This window comes from Rhincodon typus, chromosome 20, assembly GCF_021869965.1.
Source record: "Rhincodon typus isolate 14 chromosome 20, sRhiTyp1.1, whole genome shotgun sequence".
Lineage (NCBI taxonomy): Eukaryota > Metazoa > Chordata > Chondrichthyes > Orectolobiformes > Rhincodontidae > Rhincodon > Rhincodon typus.
Genome location: NC_063351.1, coordinates 43,692,815 through 43,713,859, shown reverse-complemented (window position 1 = coordinate 43,713,859; position 21,045 = coordinate 43,692,815). Strand labels below are relative to the sequence as shown.

General features: G+C 42.7%; 1 protein-coding gene across 3 annotated transcripts in view; it reads right to left on the bottom strand.

The window, feature by feature from the left end:
* Positions 1–21,045, bottom strand: part of zfyve27 (zinc finger, FYVE domain containing 27) — a 161,547-nt gene that overhangs the window by 58,769 nt on the left and 81,733 nt on the right. For 2 of the 3 annotated variants that reach the window (XM_048609058.1, XM_048609057.1), the window contains one exon: positions 14,473–14,617. In XM_048609058.1, the coding sequence (XP_048465015.1) occupies positions 14,473–14,617 (145 nt within the window). Of the gene's footprint in view, positions 1–2,519; positions 2,627–14,472; positions 14,618–21,045 lie in introns of those variants that run through there. The other variant, XM_048609059.1, reaches the window with a different exon arrangement.

Below are 21,045 nucleotides of genomic sequence, written 5' to 3'. Positions count from 1 at the left end.
ATTAGATTCCTTTATACACAATCAAGGGCGTTTTCTAACAATTTGCGGGCAGGGGATGTGAGGGATGAGTTGCAGGGAATGCGAGAGACATGTTCGAGGGCGTTTTCGACCACTGTGGAGGGGAAGTTGCGATCCTTGAAAAACAAAGGAGGAAGAGGTGGTGGATAGGGCCAGTATAGCTTCTGAAGAGGGATTGTTCCACGTACCCTACAAAGAGGCAGGCATAGCTTGGGCCCATGCGGGTATCCATGGCCACCCCCTTTGTCTGTAGGAAGTGGGAGGAATTGAAGGACACACTGGCCCTATTCTCCACCTCTTCCTCCGTTACATCGATGACTGTATTGGCGCCGCCTCATGCTCCCATGAGGAGCTTGGACAGTTCATCCACTTCACTAACACCTTCCACCCTAACATTAAGTTCACCTGGACCATCTCCGATACCTCTCTCTCCTTCCTGGACCTCTCTGTTTCTACCTCTGGCAACCACCTGGAAACCGACATCCATTTCAAGCCCACCGATTCCCACAGCTACCTAGAATACACCTCCTCTCACCCACCTTCCTGCAAAAAAGGCCATCCCCTATTCCCAATTCCTTCGCCTCCGCCACATCTGCTCCCGAGATGAGGCATTCCACTCCCAGACATCCCAGATGTCCTGGTTTTTCAAGGACCGCAACTTCCCCTCCAGTGGTCGAAAACGCCCTCGAACGTATCTCTCGCATTTCCCGCAACTCATCCCTCTCACACCCACCCCACAATAACATCCAAAACAGAATCTCCCTCATCCTCACGTACCACCCCACCAACCTCCAGATCCAACGCATCATCCTCCGACACTTCCGCCATTTGCAATCTGACCCCACTACCAAAGACATCTTTCCCTCCCCACCCTTATCTGCTTTCCAGAGGGACCACTCTCTCCGTGACTCCCTTGTCCGCTCCACACTCCCACCAGCCCCAGCACTTTTCCCTACTACCGCAGGAAGTGCTACACCTGCCCCTACACCTCCCCCCTCACCCCCATCCCAGGCCCTAATTTGACCTTCCACATCAAACAGATGTTCACCTGCACATCTGCTAATGTGGTATACTGTATCCGCTGTTCCCACTGTGGCCTCCTCTACATCGGGGAAACCAAGTGGAGGCTTGGGGACAGCTTTGTGGAACACCTACGCTCGGTTCGCAACAAACAACTGCACCTCCCAGTCGCGAACCATTTCAACTCCCCCTCCCACTCCTTGGACGACATGTCCATCCGGAGCCTCCTGCAGTGTCACAACGATGCCACCCAAAGGTTGCAGGAACAGCATCTCATATTTCACTTGGGAACCCTGCAGCCCAATGGTATCAATGTGGACTTCACAAGCTTCAAAACCTCCCCTCCCCTGACCGCATCCCAAAACCAGCCCAGCTCGTACCCGCCTCCCTAATCTATCCTCCCACCTCAAGCCCCATCCCCATCTCCATCTCCTACCTACTAGCCTCATCCTGCCTCCTTGACCTGTCCGTCCTCCCTGGACCGACCTATCCCTTTCCTAACTCCCCACCTACACTCACCTTTAGTGGCTCCAACCCGCCTCCTTGACCTGTCTGTCTCCTCTCCACCTATCTTCTCCTTTATCCATCTTCTATCCGCCTCCCTTTTTCTCTCTATTTATTTCAGAATCCCCTTCCCCTCCCCCATTTCTGAAGAAGGGTCTAGACCCGAAACGTCAGCTTTCCTGCTCCTCTGATGCTGCTTGGCCTGCTGTGTTCATCCAGCTCTACACCTTGTTATCCATAATTCAGTACCATTGGGTTTGATTTTGAATTGTCTGCAGGCTGTGGAAAATCAACCTATTGTAGTAGGTAGACAGTACTGCAGAAATACCCATGTTGATTAGTACTGGAGGGGTTGGCGGGGGTGGGGGTAGGGGGTGCAGTTGAGGAAGGGAAAGAAATATGCCTAAGCGATGGGACCACACAAAAATACTAGAAGTTGGAGCTCATTTTGCTATTCATTTTCCTTAAAATGAATATGGCACAACTCTTAGCTGTTTCATTTCTGTTCTTGCCTATTTCAATCTTACTGTGTTAACTAAAAACTAATGCAGCCTGTCCAAGTGAAACCAAGGAAACAGAATTACAATTACATTACAATGATTTCTTCTCCTTGCATGTGCAATGCTTGAACTCTTGGCTACAGATACAAATCAGACCTGGCACTGATATTTTTGATTACATCCTGTAAGGATTCCATAAGGTATTTTCTTTATGGTTGGAATAACAGTTATGCTTAAAAAAAAAAATTGCCCAAATTCACTCGATATTCGGTTTTATTCTCTCCCTACCCCTTTCCTCAATGATCTCATTTGGGATGGTCTGAATTTAAACGTAGATAGAGGTACAGGAAATCTGATTAAAAGTAGCATAGACGGGGAATACACATCTTCCAATCCCAAGGAAAGGGAGAGCAAGGGGAAAGAATGAGTTTGGGATTTAGGTGTGATGGTAAAATTGATGGAGACCTACCCTTGATATTTTCCAATGAACAGTCATGCCTGAAGTTTTAATCCATCTCTTTTTCCAGTCTTTTGAACTACAGGGTCACGTGTATGACATGCTGCCAGAATAAAACCCCACGGTTCTGCAATTTACAGCAATAATTCATAGTCAGTGTTTATCTCTCAATCATGATCACATTTGCTTTTGCTGTTGTGGAGCTTGCTGCGCTAAAACTGGCAGCCACATCTTCTACAACAGTGCGACACTGCAAAAGTATGTCATTTGCTGTAATGTGTTTTGGGATGTCCATGAATGGTGCTGTGCAAGTCTAGTTCTTGCTTGCTTTCTTTAGACCAATATTCTGATGACTTCACTTGTATAAATTGTTGAACAGTAAATCCATGGTGCTCCTTGTAACGCTACAGCCTTAATTCAGCTCACTATGCTCACTAGGCCACCCTGCAGCAGCTCAGCTCAATAAATCCAGCTGTCTGCAACTCATTGCTTTGTATGCCACAGCTTTACACCCAAGTGGCTGAATGCATTGCTATCAACAGTGATGTGATTAAATTCCAAGATCTACAAGAGGCCAGAATTGACACAGCAGACAGATCGTTGTCACCTTACTACTAGCTGGAAGTCTAAAACAAAACCAAAAAATGCTGGAAATGCTCAGAAGGTCAAGCAGTGTCTGTGGAGTGAGAAAGACAGATAACATTTCAGATCAATGATTCTTCCACAGATGCTATTACACCCACTGCATGTTCCCAGCATTCTCTGTCTTCAACCCTGAGTGTTATGTAAGCAAATGCCATGTGGCAGCATCTTCTCTCCCTAGAAACATAGAAACTAGGAGCAGGAGTAGACCATTTGGCCCTTCTAGCCTGCTCTGCTATTCAATAGGATCACAGCTAATCCTCTACCTCAACACCATATTCCTGCATTTTCCCAATACACTTTAATGCCTTTAAAACCTAAGAACACATCTGTCCTTCTTTAATATATTCAGTGACTTGGCCTCCAAAGTCTTCAGTGGTAGAGAACTGCACAGATTCACTACCTTTTGAGTGAAGAAGGAGCTAAAAAGTCAGTGTCATCGCTTCTGACTAAACTGTTAAAGGCACAGTTGGAATATAATCTGTAGTTATTAAATGCAGTTGCAATACAATACGAAGGAGAGGCTGGGCAGTTAACAAGTGCATTCAGACAGAACCAGCTATCTAATGCTATCGTTCAAATTGTAAAGAAAAATGAGTACTTTAACCTCCCTGTAAACCCTCTCCATGAGCTTTATAGAATCACAGAGTCATCGAGCTGGACAGTATAGAAACAGACCCTTTGATCCAACTCATCCATGCTGACCAGATATCCTAAATTAATCTAATCCCATTTGCCAGCATTTGGCCCATATCCCTCCAAACCCTTTCTATTCATATACCCATCCAGATGCCTTTTAAATATTGTAATTATACCAGCCTCCACCACTTCATCTGGCTGCTCATTCCATACATGCGCCACCCTCTGCATAAAAAAGTTGCCCCTTAGGTCACTTTTAAACCTTCCCCCTTTCACCTTAAAACCCATGCCCTCTAGCCCTTTGGATTCCGCTACGCCAGTGAAAAGGCCTTTGCTATTCACTCTATCTGTGCCCTTCATGATTTTATAAACCTCAATAAGGTCACTCCTCAGCCTCTGATTTGAGGGAAAACAGCCCCAGTCTAATACAGCCTCTCCCTACAGCTCAAAACGTCATACCCCAGCAACAGCCTCCTAAATCTTTTCTGAGCCCTTCCAAGTTTCACAACATCCTTCTTATAGCAGCGAGAACAGAACTCAATGCAGTATTCCAAAAGTGGCCTAACCAATGTCCTGTACAGCCGCAACATGACCTCCCAACTCCTATACTCAATGCACTGACTAATAAAGGCCAGCATATCAAATGCCTTCTTCACTATCCTATCTATCTACGACTCTACTTTCAAGGAATTATGAACCTGCACTCCAAGGTCTCTGTTCAGCAACAATCCCCAGGACCTCACCATTAAGTGTCTCAGTCCTGCCCTCATTTGCCTTTCTAAAATGCAGCACCTCACATTCATCTAAAATTCCATCTGCCACTCCTCAGCCCACTGGTTCATCTGATCAAGGTCCCTTTGTACTCTGAGTTAACCTTCTTGGCTCTCCACTACACCTCCAATTTTGGTGTCATCTACAAACTTGCTAACCATGCCTCCTATCTTCACATCCAAATCATTTATATAAATGACAAAAAGCAGTGGACCCAACACTGATCCTTGTGGCACACTGCTGGTCACAGGCCTCCAGTCTGAAAAGCAACCCTGGGCCACCACCACCCTCTGTCTCCTACCTTCAAGCCAGTTCTGTATCCAAATGGCTAGTTCGCCCTGTATTCCATATGATCTAACCTTGCTAACCAGTCTACCATGCGGAACTTGTCAAACGTGTTACTGAAGTCCAGTTAGGTCACGTCTACCGCTCTGCCTCAATCAATCCTCTTCGTTACTTCTTCAATAAACTCAATCAAGTTAGTGAGACATGATTTCCCCAGCACAAAGCTATGTTGACTATCCCTAATAAGTCTTTGCCTTTCCAAATACATGTAAATCCTGTCCCTCAGGATCCCTTCCAACAAGTTGCCCACCACTGATGTTGGGCTCACTGGTCTATAGTTCCCTGGCTTCTCCTTATTACCTTTCTTAAAAAAAAAAAAGTGGCACTGCATTAGCCAACCTCAAAGTCTTCTGACACCTAATTTGTGGCTATTGATGATACAAATATCTCAGCAATGGCCCCAGCTGTCACTTGCCTAGTTTCCCACAAAGTTCTAGGGTACACCTGATCAGATCTCAGGGATTTATCCACCTTTATGTGTTTTAAGACGCCAAGCACCTCCTCCTCCATAATACAGACATTTTTCAGGACGTCACTATTTATTTCCTCAAGTTCTCTAGCTTCCATATCCTTCTGCACAGTAAATACTGATACAAAATACTTATTTAGTATCTCCCCCATCTCCTGCGGTTCCACACAGAGGCAGCCTTGCTGATATTTAAGGGGACCTATCATCTCCCTACTTATCCTTTAGTCCTTAATGAATTTGTAGAATCCCTTTGGATTCTCCTTAACCCTGGTTTGCCAAAGCGATCTCATGTCCCCTTTTTGCCCTCCTGATTTCCCTCTTAAGTATAGTCCACTGCCTTTATACTATTCTAGGGATTAGTTGTGATTTATAAAGTACTATGAAATTAGAACACAAAAGGCCATTTAATTTCAGGAGCATGGAGTCAAGCTTGCACAGAGAGGGAGCATGAAAAGTAACAGTACTTTTCCTTCCTCAGAACTTCCATCCTTCTTCATGTCACTCTCTTGGCCAAAATATAGCTGCCATTGTCACTGCCCCTCCAATGCTGTAAGCTTGGCAAGTCCACAATAAAGTGACATTGAATTCAGAGTCTCAAAGAATGGTGAAAACTAATTCAACTTTCAAAAGGGAACCAGATACCAACATCAGAAACAATTTTCCATTGGCCGTGCAAGAGGATGGTGTGAATTATTTGACTTGGCAACAGCCGGCCAAAGAACCTTGGGGGTGGACGTCTTGCCTGATGAGAATCGCCAGACAGAGTCCATCAGCTCTGTTGAATGGACGCCACCAGAGAGGCAGTGGCTGCTCCCAGTACTACACCAACCTGGGGCCGCTTGCGACTACTGCATCCCAGGCTACAGGTGAGTCACAAACGAGAGAATCAAAGCGAAATGGGCTTGGCAGCAGGAACAAGGGTCAGCTCTCAACAGGCATCATCAGCTCACTTCTCAATGTTGAGTGCCTTCATCAGGCACTAAGTATCTTTGAATAAACTGGGAAGCCACAAGCAAAAGGGTTAGCTTCTCTCTGTGTGGTGAGCTATCAATAACAGTAATGGTTTAATGAGGCCACTAAGTGGAAATCCACTCCCCATTCAATGCCTCAACTGAAGGAAAGGAGCAAAGGGGTCCCTCTTGCATCACAGTGGCAGTGTCCCTACCCCTGGAACAAAGGACCCACAGTCCAGTCCCACCTGCTCCAGAGATGTGTAATAACTTCTCTGAACAGGCTGAATAGAAAATAGGTTAAATTTATAAAAAACAAAGGCTATCTGCAAGTCCTTCCCTAGTGGAAAACGAGAGGGGTACACCTCCCATCTAATTGAAAGCTCCCATCACAGGGGCGAGCATTAAATTCCACTCTTATTAAATAATTTGACTACCCAATCAGCAAAACTGAAGCTGCAGCTAAGCATGAGTCACTGCCTACACTTCATGTCAGCTCTGCTAGAGTGTCATCTAGACTCTGAAAAGACTGTGAATGCTACAAATCTGAAACAAAAACAGAAATTACTGGAAAAGCTCAGCGGGTCTGGCAGGAAGGATTTGAGGAAGGGTCGTTTGACCCGACCCGAAACATTAACTCTGCTTTTTCTCCACAGATGCTGCCAGACCCGCTGAGCTTTTCCAGCAATTTCTGTTTTAGCTTGCTATCTTTCCATGGATGCTGTCTGACCCACTGTGACTCAATATTTTTTGTTTTCAGCACAGGTGAGAGTGGAAATGTGAAGACAAAGACAGGATAAATTGAAAGGACAATACAAGGTTCAGTCATTTAGCACTTTGGCAATGTTTTGAGATTAACAGTTGTAGTAAAAGGTACTAACTACTTGGTCTCAAGAGATGCAAGGGAGATGATGTCTTAACACTTCCTGATATATGGCTTTTTCCCAGGGTGGCAAGCTCAACTACAAGAGGGCACAGGTTCAAGGTGAGTGGGGGGAAATTAAGGGGAGAAGTGCAGGGAAACTTTTTCACATAGAGGGTGTTGGGTGCCTAGAACACACTGCCAGTGGTAGTGTTGGAAGCAGGCATGTTAGCAAAGTTTAAGGTGTATCTTGGTAGACACGAACGGGAGATGGACAGAGGGATAGAAACTGTGCACGGGCAATAAGTACCAGGCCTAAGTAAGGAATAGGAATCAGCACAGGCTTGGTGGGCTGAAGGGCCTGTTCATGTGCTGTATTGTATTATATTTATTCTTCATCTCCTCTCACATTTTGACAACTATTAGCTTAACGCACAAACTTCACAGAATCAAAAGAACACTCAGTGTGGAAGGAGGCCTTTCGGCCCATCTAGTCCACATCAACCCTCTGAAGAGCATCCCACCTAGACCCCTATCCCTGTAATCCCTCATCCACCACAGTCAACCCAAACAACCGACACATCCCTGGACAGTATGAGCAATTTAGCATGGCCAATGTACCCAATCCACACATCTTTGGACTGTGGGAGGAAACCACAGCATCCGGAGGAAACCCACGCAAACACGGGGAGAATGTGCAAACTCCACACGGTCGCACAAGGCTGGAATCAAACCCGGGTCCCTGGCGCTGTGAGGTAGCACTGCTAACCACTAAGCCACCATGCCACCCACAGTTAGAGGAAAACGGCACTATCATTAAAGAAAATGTTACATTCGTCAGTAAATACAATCACAAGAGTAACACGTTATACATAAATAGGTGTTTCAGACAATGAAACAATACCCAAGATGGAGGTTAGAGTGGACTCTACTAAACAGTGCCTTCTACGCCTGATGTTTAACCCACAGATTCCCTCATCCCTCTCCACCTCTACTCCCCTCCCGTAAGCCTGCTTAATCATCTTCACCACTAAATTTCTTAATCCTAGGAAACAGAATAAAATACAGAGAGCTTGAATTTAATGGCTTCCTGTTATATGTCAAAGATTGGAGACATTTGAGGGAACACAGCAAACACCGAGTTGCAAGAGTCAGCTGGACAGCAAGATATGTGACACAGAACATGATGCCTTTCCACCCTACAATATGTTGCACAGAAGTTCCAGCTGAATTTGAAACAGTGAACTATAGGGTCGGTTCATGTCAAATCACTTTCCATAATTCAGCAGATTAAACGGTGGTGCCAGATACAATCAGAGCAATGGCTGACTTGGCTCAAATGGTATACACTACTGTCTCATGCATTATAATTCGAACTACTCTTACTAAGTATGTCAGCTTGTTTAAAATATCTAACTCCCGTGATTCTTTAAGCAGTCACTATCTGAAGCCTGCAATTCATTCAGAGTGAATTGCAGATAAAACAAAGCGCTCTCAGTCCTTACTTATGTGGTCTCTCATGTAAACTAAATAGCAGTCACTCTTACACTGTATGACAGGAAAATTGTATTTTCCTGGGATTTCTGCACAGTTATGAGCAACATAATCCTTGCATTACAACAGAGAGAAAGACATTGCACTGATCTACAATCTCAGGATGATTTCAAGAGTCTTACAATTAATGAAGTAATGTCAACATATGGCTTTCATTGCAATGCAGTGGAGCGTGGCAGTCAATTTGCAAAAAGCAAGCTCCTACAAACAACAATGTGATAATGATCAGGTAATCTGTCTTAATGATGATTAAGGGATAAATACTCGATGGAACACAGGGAAAACTTCAACAGCTTCTTCAAAAAAAATCCCAAAGAAACGTGGATGCTAGAAATCAGAAACAAAATCAGGAGTTGCTGGAAAAAACTCAGTAGGTCTGGCAGCATGTGGACAGAAAGCAGAGTTAATGTTTCGAGTCCAATGACCCTTCTTCTAAACAGGTCGCAGACCCTCAGAGTGGCTGCTTGAAGGACAAATACAAGACTGCATGGATGGATTCGAAATCAAAACACAAGCATCTCTGGAAAGTCTTATGGTCCAGCTGGTAATCCATGTGAGGAATAGTTCGATAGAAACAGTGCTGAAATATGTGACCGCCTGGAACACAAACAAGCAGGCTTTACTGTGCAGTGAAACAACCCAAAGATTCAAGTCAAAATAGCAATCCAACAGCTCAAGGTTGAGGCCCAAAGGCAGATATGGAGGATAAAAGGACCTGGTAGGAAGAGATGTTGTTAAAACTATGGAGTTATTTCCCTCCTGTCCATAACAGGGAAAGTCCTGGTATGCATTCTCCCGTGGCTGAGGGAGTCCTCTGAGAAGTACACACACTGAGCTCTATATCTTTCAGCGGAATCTCCTAACATGGACTTTGATGCCAAGGAAATCCAAGATGGTGCCATAGAATGACAACACCACTACAGCAGCAGTGGTGTGGCTCCAGGACATAGATGGGCCTGGGTGGCTGGCAGCATTCCGGCCACAGCGACATGCAGGGACTCGGTGCACCTGCGAGTTTGCACACTGTAGATGGATCTTGTGGGGTTTTTTTGTGGCAGCAAGGAATCACGGCAGAGGCAGGGGAGTGATTTGGGCAGTTCCTTTTCTTTTGGTAGTTTATTTTATTTCTGCATTTTTAAAAAATCCTGTCTTTTGTATTCTAAGATGGCACTGGAGAATGGCTACTTGTATATTTTTCATTGTACTCCTGTACTCAAGTACACGTGATAATAAAATCAAAACGAATAAATAAATAGTTGTTGACTGCAACTCCAGGGACTCTAATATATTCATTAACATGACCAAAGTATTTGACTCAGTCAAATCACAGAGCCTTGTGATCTAAAGTTGAAAAAATGTTATCACATTCTGCAACCTCTTCCTGATGCTATGACTGCAACTGTCTTGAGTGAAAAATCCAAATGTCTCCTTGCAAATGCAGAATGGTTTCATGGCAAGTGACAGCCTGTACTATTTACAATGAGTGTTTGACAACAAAAACTCCCAAGCCAACAAAACTCCAAGTGTGCAGAGTAGGTGTCATTACCATTCCCCAGTACTATACAGAGATCTGTACTATTCATCACCAACGCTTAAAGAGTGCTAGAGAAATTCCATCAGCAGCGTCTCTGTCAGATTCAACAGGAGGTCAATCAAACAAATGCTGGTGTCTTTCTTGAAGCCATCTCTATAAACATTCGGGCCACTCTCTGGTAAAATCAACTCCTATGAACTGGACGCGGTGTCCAGTTGGTCAAAAAGCACCTCATGTACAAGTCCTTTTTAAAAAAAACTCACAAATAACCAACATTCTAGAGGAAGGCAAGGAAAATACTAAAACCACTCAGAAGTTGTCCTTGAAGTATACTAACATTGACATTAATGATTGGGACAAACTTGGTACCAACAGTTCAAAATCATGGCAACTGCCCATCAAGCTTAATCACACTGAGTCACCGTACAATGAGGCAAAGCAGCAGGGCAGAAGAAAACAAAAGGAAGCAAATCCCACACTCTGGATCCTGCCTAATGGGGTGTACCCAAACATGCTGTAGATCAGGAACAAAAACAAAGTTGCTGGAAAAGCTCAGCAGGTCTGGCAGCATCTGTGAAGGAAAAAACAGAGTTAACGTTTCAGGTCCGGTGACCCTTCCTCAGAACTCAAGCTTTCCCGATATAAAAGAAAATGCACCGAAATTCTCAAACTATCATAGAGGAATCTGAACTCAGTCTGCAGGATTGTTAATCAAGCTTTACAACTTCTGATTCTTCTTTCATTGTCCAATTTTCAACATGTTTGCAGTCTGGCAAAGGACAGCCTATTCAAATTAGCAACTCCTCCCTACATTGCAACAGTGATTGCACTTCAAGAGTATTTTAATTAGTTGTAAAGTGCTTTGGGACATCCTGAATTTATGAAAGGTCCAATAGAAATGCATGTTCATTCTTTTCCTCCCTAGCCAAGCTCATACAGAGATCTGTACTATTTATCAGCTCATACCACTTGAAGAGAAATATCCCAGTATTAGTGATTAATACATATGAAAAGGATGTCACTGCTAATTGCTTATTTTTTTGAACTGCTCCATTATTTCTGCTAACTCTATCTTCCAAAACATTGTGGCAGTACAGAACAACTTTCAAACACCCGGAGTCAGCACCAAACACTTCTAGGACATGTACAGAATGGGGTTCGATGCAATGTAAAGCTCCCTTTGTACTGTTCCCATCAAATGTTCCCACAAATGGTATTGCACGACAATAGATTCAGATAAAGTTCCCTCTACTCGTTTAAACTGAACATAAAGCATCGTCTACACTGTCCCCATCGAACACTACTGATTTCATCAAACACTTCCAGAACTGATATACCATGGGGTTAGAGACACCAAAAAATTATGCTGGCAAGCACTGCTCAAAGATGCAGTGGCCAGATGTAAAGTGAAGCTCCTTTTATGCTGTCCATTAGGACTTCTTTGTCTGACACTGAGGGTTATATGTAGATTAAAGTTCTTTGCCTGTAGCAAGGATATGGCTCAGCTCCAGCAGCCCTTGCTGCACTTAGTAAGTTTAAAACGATATCTAGTGGTAAAGATTCCTCTTGAAATGAATTGTAATCTGATAACATTTTTAATCATGATGCCAAGTAACAAGACAGAGCCTCCATCAAAAAAAAGCTCTCACAAGACTGGGAGCTGTAAAATAAAAAGAACAGAATGTGCAATGTGAAGAGGTTATTAAAACTTGAAATTGTACTTTTCAAAACAGGTGCACTGCTGGGACTCAGGCAGGGATCCAACTCAGGGGAGATCAGTTGCTATTCACACACTAAAAGAAGGTCTAAAGCCACAAGAATACAGCAGAAAACAGCACTTCTGGAGGACGGTAAAGTTTTGTTGATTCTTTCATGGGCTGTCGGTGCTGCTGGCAAGGGCAGTATTTGCAGCCCATCCTTAATCGTCCTTGATAAGTCGCTTACTTGGGTCATTTCAGAGGGCAGTTAAGAGTCAACACATTGCTATGGGTCTCGAGTCCCACATCAGCCAGACCGTGCAAGGAAGGCAGATTTTCCTCTTTCACCAACTACCATGGTGGGATACCCCAGAACATTCTTCCGGGACTCTGGATTTCTGGTTTCTTCCAAGTGTCGGATCCACAACAGTTGGCCGAAGGTCTTCAGCTCGCATTAAGGGTCATAGGCTTTTAACATTATCAGTAGGGCATACACATTCCTGGACAGAATAGGGGAAAGCAGTATTGTATTTTGGTCAAACTGTATTTAGATGCAGAGGTTTGGCATGAAAGGTGACCACGTGACAGTACATTGTGTAGTGATGGAGCAGTTGGTAGCAATATGCAACGGCGACATTGTTTACAAGTAATGTAGTACAGGATTTGACAGTATTAAGAGTTCTGTGTTTATAGTAACTGAGACAGGTCCCAGGATTTGCAAAGACCAGCAGTGGTCCTTTAGATCAGTGGTTCCCAATTTTTTCAGTATCAAGGCACATTTCAATGAGACAAATAATTCCACACTATGTTCACTTTTTCAGCTGACTTGATAGCTCACAAACATCACATTTACTTGCATTTACTCTGGGTTCCGGCCTTACTATCGAAGCTTGCAACATACTGCATACATCAAACTAAAGACGTGTCAAAAATTGACGCCTTGAATCCACCAGCAAAATATCTTTGACTTGAACACAGACACATTTTCAAAATCTACTCAACTCAACTATTTCTAACTATATATGAACTTAGCAAAATGCAAAGTAGAATAAACTGCAATTTGCTGGATTAGTGGGAAACCTGGGACTACCGGTGTACACAGTATCAGAAGTCGATACATGTTCAGTTCTGAAGGCTTATGCATGTGCAGTTGGTAGGGATGGCTGCTATCAGCAGACACTACCTTCAATAGTAGATACCAAAGTTCTGGAGGAGATTTGAAGTATGGACACAATCTCGATGCTCAGGTAAATTGGTGCTGCTTCTCAAAAGTTTCATGGCACACTACTCACCTGCTGCAGCATGCCATTGTATGAGGTCACACTAGTTGAAATCCACTGCTTTTAGATTGGCAGCACTTTGGACAAAGAAACTGGATGGCATGGTGGCACAGTGGTTAGCACTGCTGCCTCACAGCACTGGGGCCCAGGTTCAATTTCACTGTTGGGCAACTGACCGTGTCTGAATGAGGTCCCTCCAGGTGCTCCAGTTTCCTCCCATAGTCCAAGATGTGCAGGTTAAGTGGATTGGCCATGCTAAATTACCTACAGTGTCCAGGGATGTGCAGGCTAAGTAGCTTACCTATGATAAATGCAGGTCTACAGGGATAGGGTGGGTGGGTGTGGGTCTGGGTGAGATACACTTCGGAGGATCAGTGCAGACTCGATGGGCTGAATGGCCTCTATCTGCACTGTAAGGATTCGAATGAACTGCTTTTTTTTTTTCCATAACTGGCAACTTGAAAGTAAGATTCAACTCATCATAGAGTTTCTGAAATATGGCAGGATTGGGAAAGTAAACTGATCTGGAAACTAAAGCAACACTAGAAGGAAGAGGACAGATGTGAGAGCTCAGAGATCAGTAGAAGGATCTAGAGGTCCAGCATGGTTGAATGAATCAAATTGGAGGGGGTTCATGAAACCAGAGGATAGTGCTGACTTTGGTTTTCTACTCCGTTCTCATGCTGCAATATCTCCAGAATACCCTTTATATGTTGCCAAAGCATTAGGTTCAAACCTTTCACGGTACTTTGTTGTACAGTTTAACACCAAAACTAGGCTCTGAAAAACTTGAAATGAGCAACCTGTGTGTGGTCATTTCTAAAAGATCACACTAGAGAACAGAATTCTAGCTGCAACAGAAAGTCATAATTTGTTAAAGTCCTTAATAATTTGCACTCAAAGAGAAGATTTGCTGGCAACTGCTACTGGAGCAGCTTCATCTGTATCAAGCTATGACGGAGAGCTGGACAGCCAGAGCGCGAGAGCACGAAATATAAACGGATTGACAGAGGGAGAGCGGGAGAAGAATGGAAGTTAGAAAAGTATTCCGGAGAGAGAAATAATGTAATTTTATTTTTAAAATATGCAACCAACATTACAGAAGTTCACTGATTTATTATAAGCATCCTTCTGCATCTTCAACCTTAATTCTCTCTCAGAATACTAGCTTAATCCGTTTAACAAAATTACATTAATTAAAATTTGGGGGGGAATGTGATTTCCACTTACCGTAGTTGTTAGTGGGATAACGTTTCCGCAGTTTTTCAGTCAACTTTGAGACTTTACTCCTGATGGGTTCATTCTTATTAAAAAATCCATTGTCCTGCATGGTCAGATCATAATCCCCAGGGCACTGTGGACCATCATCATCCTCCTAAACACATGAACACAAAATAAATTGTCATCAGATCAAAGGTCCCCATAAGTTTTCATTAAATTCAAAACATAGTTAGTGAACTTGGGAGAAAATCCCAGTGGTCTTCATAATTGCTCACTAAGTTTTGATCTGTATCAGCTGTTTAAGCATGGCCATGCAGCCATACATAAACAGACATATTTTCTATTAGTTAGTGCTTATCTCAAGTTACCGAATTGTAGGGATCTTGGATTTCTGGTTTAGGATTCACCATCCAAGAGGTGAAGACATAGATGTGAAACAGGGTTGAATTTGCTAGGCTTCGAGGGTAAAACTGCTAGGGTTCAGTCAATAAATGTGGTTGTTCAGCAGACCCGCAGTAAGCAATAATGAATGAATGAATGAGATTATTATGTGAGGTTAATGAATACATCACAGCAGCAACAGGAAGACAACCTGGTTTTTAGTAGATGTGGGCCCAGGTCAGGATACCAACCCAACCTCATCGCTTGTTGAGAGCTGTATTCTGGAAAACATACTCTTTTTAACACATCACTTATTCAAATATGTAATATAGCAAAATAGAGGTATGAGCATGGTTCAGGCATTTGAGAATTATGAACTTGAGGATTACTTCGGGCCATTTTTGAGCTGAAGAATGATAGAAAAATTGTTGAAAAAAAAACTTGTGTTAACAACACATTGTTCTTCAGACCACATCTGAAAAATGTTCCAAATGTAATTACATTTGAATGTAATAATTGCTATGATACAGATAAATGTGGCTATAGTTTACCTGCAACAAGATCACACTACAAAAGTGAATTAAGTCTTTCTTATTGATTTATCGTGATTTTGTCTTAGAAGCAATGTCATTCAGGTCACAAGAAACTCATCTTAAAAAAGTGATAAGGGGTCTCTCATGTTCTTTGATATGCATGGACAGCATCACCCTCAGCATAGCACTGGAGTGCCATCCCAGATTATATGTCTTAGTCTACTGTGGAATTCAATCCAAACAGAAGTTAAGTTCTTGCTGAAAGGTAATTTAGAGAGTGTTCACTGTTCATTTAGCCGTATGGGAACAGATCCCTCGTGTTACCAGGTTATCTGCAGGAACAAATCAATACCTAATGTTATCAGGGAAACTAGAGATGATCAATAAATGCTGCCTTGCAAGCAATGTCCCAACCTAAACTCATGTTTATTGTGGCTAAATAAATGTTTATATCTGGAACCTTTGTAACAAAATGTTTTGTTCAAAATCCCTCAATTACAATCAAACTTTGCACAGAAAAACACTTTCAGAATGGCCTCACTGAACTCCATACCAAACATATGAAGTACTGAGAGGATCAAATATGCTTTCTCAAAATTGACACAGTGAAAGTCACAGATGGATCATTGAATTTGTGTAGATATAATTAATTTAGTTTCTCTAAGGGTCATTAGTCACGTTGCTACCATGTCTTTCCCACCCCCCCCACATTTGGGGAAACAATCCATCTGCTACTGATGTAAGGTTCATCATTTAGCCCATGAGCCTTTTCCATTCAATTCGTCATTCAATTGGATAATTAGACATTAACTCCATCGACTGTCATGCTATAGTAACTATCTTAGCTCCATCTGCAAATTTGCATTCCTTACTGTAACTCCACCTTCACATTTAGCATGTTCTATAGAGTGACTTACGCATGATAAAGATTTGCAAAAACAAATTGCATTTGCATTGCACATGTAATGTAGTAAGCCATCAATGCGCTTTACAGGAGAATTCTCAAACAAAATTTGACATCAACCCAGATAAGGGGCTATTGTTTCAGGTCAGCAAACATTTGATCAGAAGTAGACTTTATTTGATTTGATTTATTACTGTCACATGTACTGAGGTACAGTGAAAAGTGTTGTCTTATGTGCTTTACAGGCAGATCGTACTGTACAAGTGCATCAGGGTAACAGAACAGACTGCAGGATACAGTGTTACAGCTGTCGAGAAGGCACAGAGAGAGATCACCAGGGGCATTAAGAGGTCCAATCAAGAGTCTGATAACTGCAGGGAAAGGGAGTCTCAAGGGTGGGTCCAGGGATATTCAGTGGCAGAGGGTGAGTGGGTATTCAGGACCTTAGAAAGGTAGCAGAGCAAATAGCTAGAACCAGAGTGGTGCAGAAATTTAGAAAGTTGTAGCACTGAGGGAGATTAGTGAGATAGTGAGATCACAGAGGCATTTGAAAACAGTTTTAAAATGGGGGGTTGCTTGATTGAAGTCAGTATTAAACAGTGAGCACAGAGATGAAAAGGACATAGTCAGAATTTTGGACAGACATAGGTTTGGAGACACTGGAAGATTGGAAACCAGCTAGGATGGCACTGAATTTCACGAACAAGGATTTTAACAGACGAATTTCAGCAAGGTGAAGTTAGATGATGTTACAGATGTGAAAAGAGGCTGTTTCAGTGGTAGCACTGACATGTGATCAGTTCCAAGATAAAACGGGCCAGTTAGTTCAGTTGACTATATAGTGATGCTAACAGGATAATTCAATTACCGCACTGGTTGAAGTTACTATGAAGATCCTGCCTTCTCAATCCATCCCTTGCCTGAGGCATGGTAACCTTCAAATTAAATTCACCACCAAATCATCTCTCTCTAATGAGAGGGCAGCCCTAAAGGTCACTGAAGCTATTGCAACTTTACCGTTTAGCATGATGGCCATCTCAGGATCAGCAATGACACCAAAACCATGAACAGTCTTGTTCAGCTCACAGCAGAGAAAGTACTGCTGCATTAACAAATCTGTCGTAAACAGTATTGAGAATTACTGTTCATAGCAGGGATAGTTGAATACAAACATGAACCATTCAAATTTAAATGGACTTAATTTGGTACTGAGTAGACTAGTCCATAAATTGAGTTTAGATGATAACTCCACAAGTGTGTAAAACAAAATATGCGACTGTGTGAATAACATAGAACTCCAGACATATGGCCTAGGTAAGTGTTTGCATATGTCTGTCATTCAGACAAATACAAACACCACTTCTGCTGCTCCCTGCCTTTGTAGTAGAACCAAGTATCATTGTTTATTGCTAGAGGATGCACTGGGATCCCTCTAGTAACTTAGAAACACAAAGAAGGAAGGGAAATCCCTCACCTTCTTCTTGTACAAAAGAGGTTTTCTTACAACCATACCAGGAGCTGTCTTCATTAAACTTTGTGAAGATGCCTTAGGCTGTCATCATTAAGTTAATCCATTTAAAGTTCAGAATGGAGCACACTCTCACTTCTGAGTCCCAAGGCCTTGAGTTCAACACGCTTCCCAGAAAACTGAAAGAACTGCAGATGCTGTAAATCAAGACCAGAAACTGCTGGAAAAACTCAGCAGGTCTGGCAGTATCTGTGGAGAGAAATCAGACTTAACATTGGAACTTTCTCAGAACTGAGGAAGGGTCACTTGACCCGAAACGTTAACTCTGATTTCTCTCCACAGATACGGCCAGACCTGCTGAGCTTTTCCAGCAACTTCTGTTCATGCTTCCCAGAAACTTGAGCACAAAATCCAGATTGACACTCAGTGCAATACTTTGAGATCAAATATTAAAACAAGACCTTATCTGGTTTCTCAGGTTGATGTAAAAGATCACAAGGCAATTTTTTTTAAAAAAATAACCTATTTTTCTAATCAACCTGTTCTAAAATGTTATTACACACGCCTGGAGCAAGTGGCACCTAGAGTCATAGAGATATACAGCACAGAAACAGACCCTTCGGCCCAACTCGTCCATGCTGATCAGATATCCTGAATAAAACCAGTCCCATTTGCCAGCATTTAGCCCAAATCCCTCCAAACCCTTCCTATTCATATACCCATCCATTTATCTTTTAAATGTTGTAACTGTACCAGCCTCCACCACCTCCACTGTCAGCTAGGTCCCTTTTAAATCTTTCCCCTCTCACCTTAAACCTATGCCTTCTAGTTTTGGACTCCCCCACCCCAGGGAAAAGACCTTGTCTATTTACCCTATCCATGCCCCTCGTGATTTTATAAGCCTCTATAAAGGTTACCCCTCAAGCTCCAATGCTCCAAGGAAAATGGACCCAACCTATTCAGCCTCTCCCTCTAACTCAAACCCTCCAACTCTGGCAACATCCTTGTAAATCTTTCCTGAACCTTTTCAAGTTTCACAACTATAGCAGGGAGACCAGAACTGAACACAATATTCCAAAAATGGCTTAACCAATGTCTTATACAGCCGCAACATGACCTCCCAACTCCTATACTCAATGCGCTGATGAATAAAGGCAAGCATACCAAACACCTTCTTCATTATCCTATCTACCAGTGACTCCACTTTCAAGGAACTATGAACCTGCACTCCAAGGTCTCTCTGTTCAGCAACATTCCTCAGAACCTTAAGTGTATAAGTCCTGCCTTGATTTGTCTGTCCAAAATGCAGCAGCTCACATTTATCTAAATTAAACTCTATCTGCCATTCCTTGGCCCATTGGCCCATCTGATCAAGATCCCAATGTACTCTGATGTAACCTTCTTCACTGGCCACAGCATGTCCAATTTTGGTGCCATCTGCAAACTTACTAACCATACCTCCTATGCTCACATCCAAATCATTTATATAAATGACAAAAAGCAGTGGACCCAGGTCTCTCAGTCCAGGTGTAGGGATACTACTTTTAAGAAGAAAACCACAGCTCTCTTTAAGGTCCTGAAGGCAATATTTGTCCCTCAATCAACATCCTGAGGACAGATGGTCTGGTCTTTACTGTTTATGGGATCTTATAGCTGCGATTGTTTTCAACAATAAAACATTTCAAAAGTAGATCATTGGTTGTAAGGTGCTTTGAAATAGCTTGAACAGGAGTTGGGTTTTGATGAAGAGTCATCTAGACTGAAAACATTAGCTTGCTTTCTCTCCGTGGATGCTGCCTGACCCGCTGTGATCTCTGGAATTTTTTGGTTTCAGATGAGAAAGCAGAACCTGAATATAAGTCTTTACGCACAAATGCCTAATGAGCCATTAATGCAAACTGGGAACAAGTTAAAAGTGTAAATCTATTGTTCAGATGGAAATGATCTTGCTCAACCCAACTGAGGAATAAACAGCGTTACCCAACTGCACTCCGCATCAACCTAAGAATATTTATTTTATAGACTAATCACCATTTGTTTTGATTTTCTGCAAATCCAAACAGTGCACTCTACTGCAGAATAGCTTTCACTAATACTCAGCGTTATACTTTCAAATTCCATTAAAAAGAAATCAAACGCTACTTACAATGGTTCACTCCTATTCCAAAAATTACTGCTTTTGATTTGGTTTTAGTTGACAACTTGCATTTATGGTGTATGGGAGAGGTAGCACCTCTTTCAGGTAGACTTTGGAGTGGCTCTTCCTGCATTATTTTCTTCACCCAGCTTCCATGATGACTCCACATGTGGCAGCACCCAGACCCCAATAAATCACTTCAGGTGCAGGCAACACCAACTGGGGAGTCATGAGGTCTCCTATCTTTGGTGACTTATGGATATACCTGCTCTGGCATGTGGATACTGCATTCAATTGGGCTGAGCAGATATGACCAATCTAAGGTCCGAGTGTCTTGAAGGTGAGTCACAGGTTATGGTGTGGATGTGAGTCCACTTCAAACAGGAGAAAAGAAGACAATGGAAATAATACAGCTCCAATGTGCAGGCATAGTACCTGTTAACCTGTTTAATATGGAACCTCAACATTAAAGTTAACTTTATTGATAAAAAGTCACTATCATACTCAAAGATGAAATGGCCCTGTGCACAGCAAATGGATGAACACAGAAATGCTTGGCAAGTGATACTGTTTGCTACATTATCATCACTTTGCTTCCTCTGTATGACCCTCAGAAGGCGAACCCCGCTTAGACAAGTACAATATTCCGCAGAGTGAGAGACAGTTGTGACATTATTTAAGAGAGACCAGTTAAAAGGGCACAAAGGAAGCCAGCTCACTGATCCATCAAATACACCCCTCAATCCTGTCCAACAGAAGACCCCTTCCACCACAACATTGCAGGACAGATGGTGCGAAGCGCACCCACACACTGAATAATCTTTTCTCATGGATGACTTATGAGAATTCTGAAGCAAAAATTAATTTGGGTGGGTAAAGTCCAGAACTGGCACCAAGCCACAGCCCTAAACCACCCTCAAACTTGGCAGCAGGTCAACTTCTAATCTGGGAAAATCAGTCATGTTTGTGCTGTCATGAGTTTAGGCAGATTAGGCTAGTGTGGGGAGATTTATAATATACTTCATGAAGTTTGAAATTAACTTGACCCAGGCAGCGTGTTGCATTTACTTTTGGAATGTTCAGCTGTATTTCTAAGATAGTTTGGATAACTAAGTGAGGGGTGAGGCAATGAAGCACTCCACAATTTTAATTGATACTT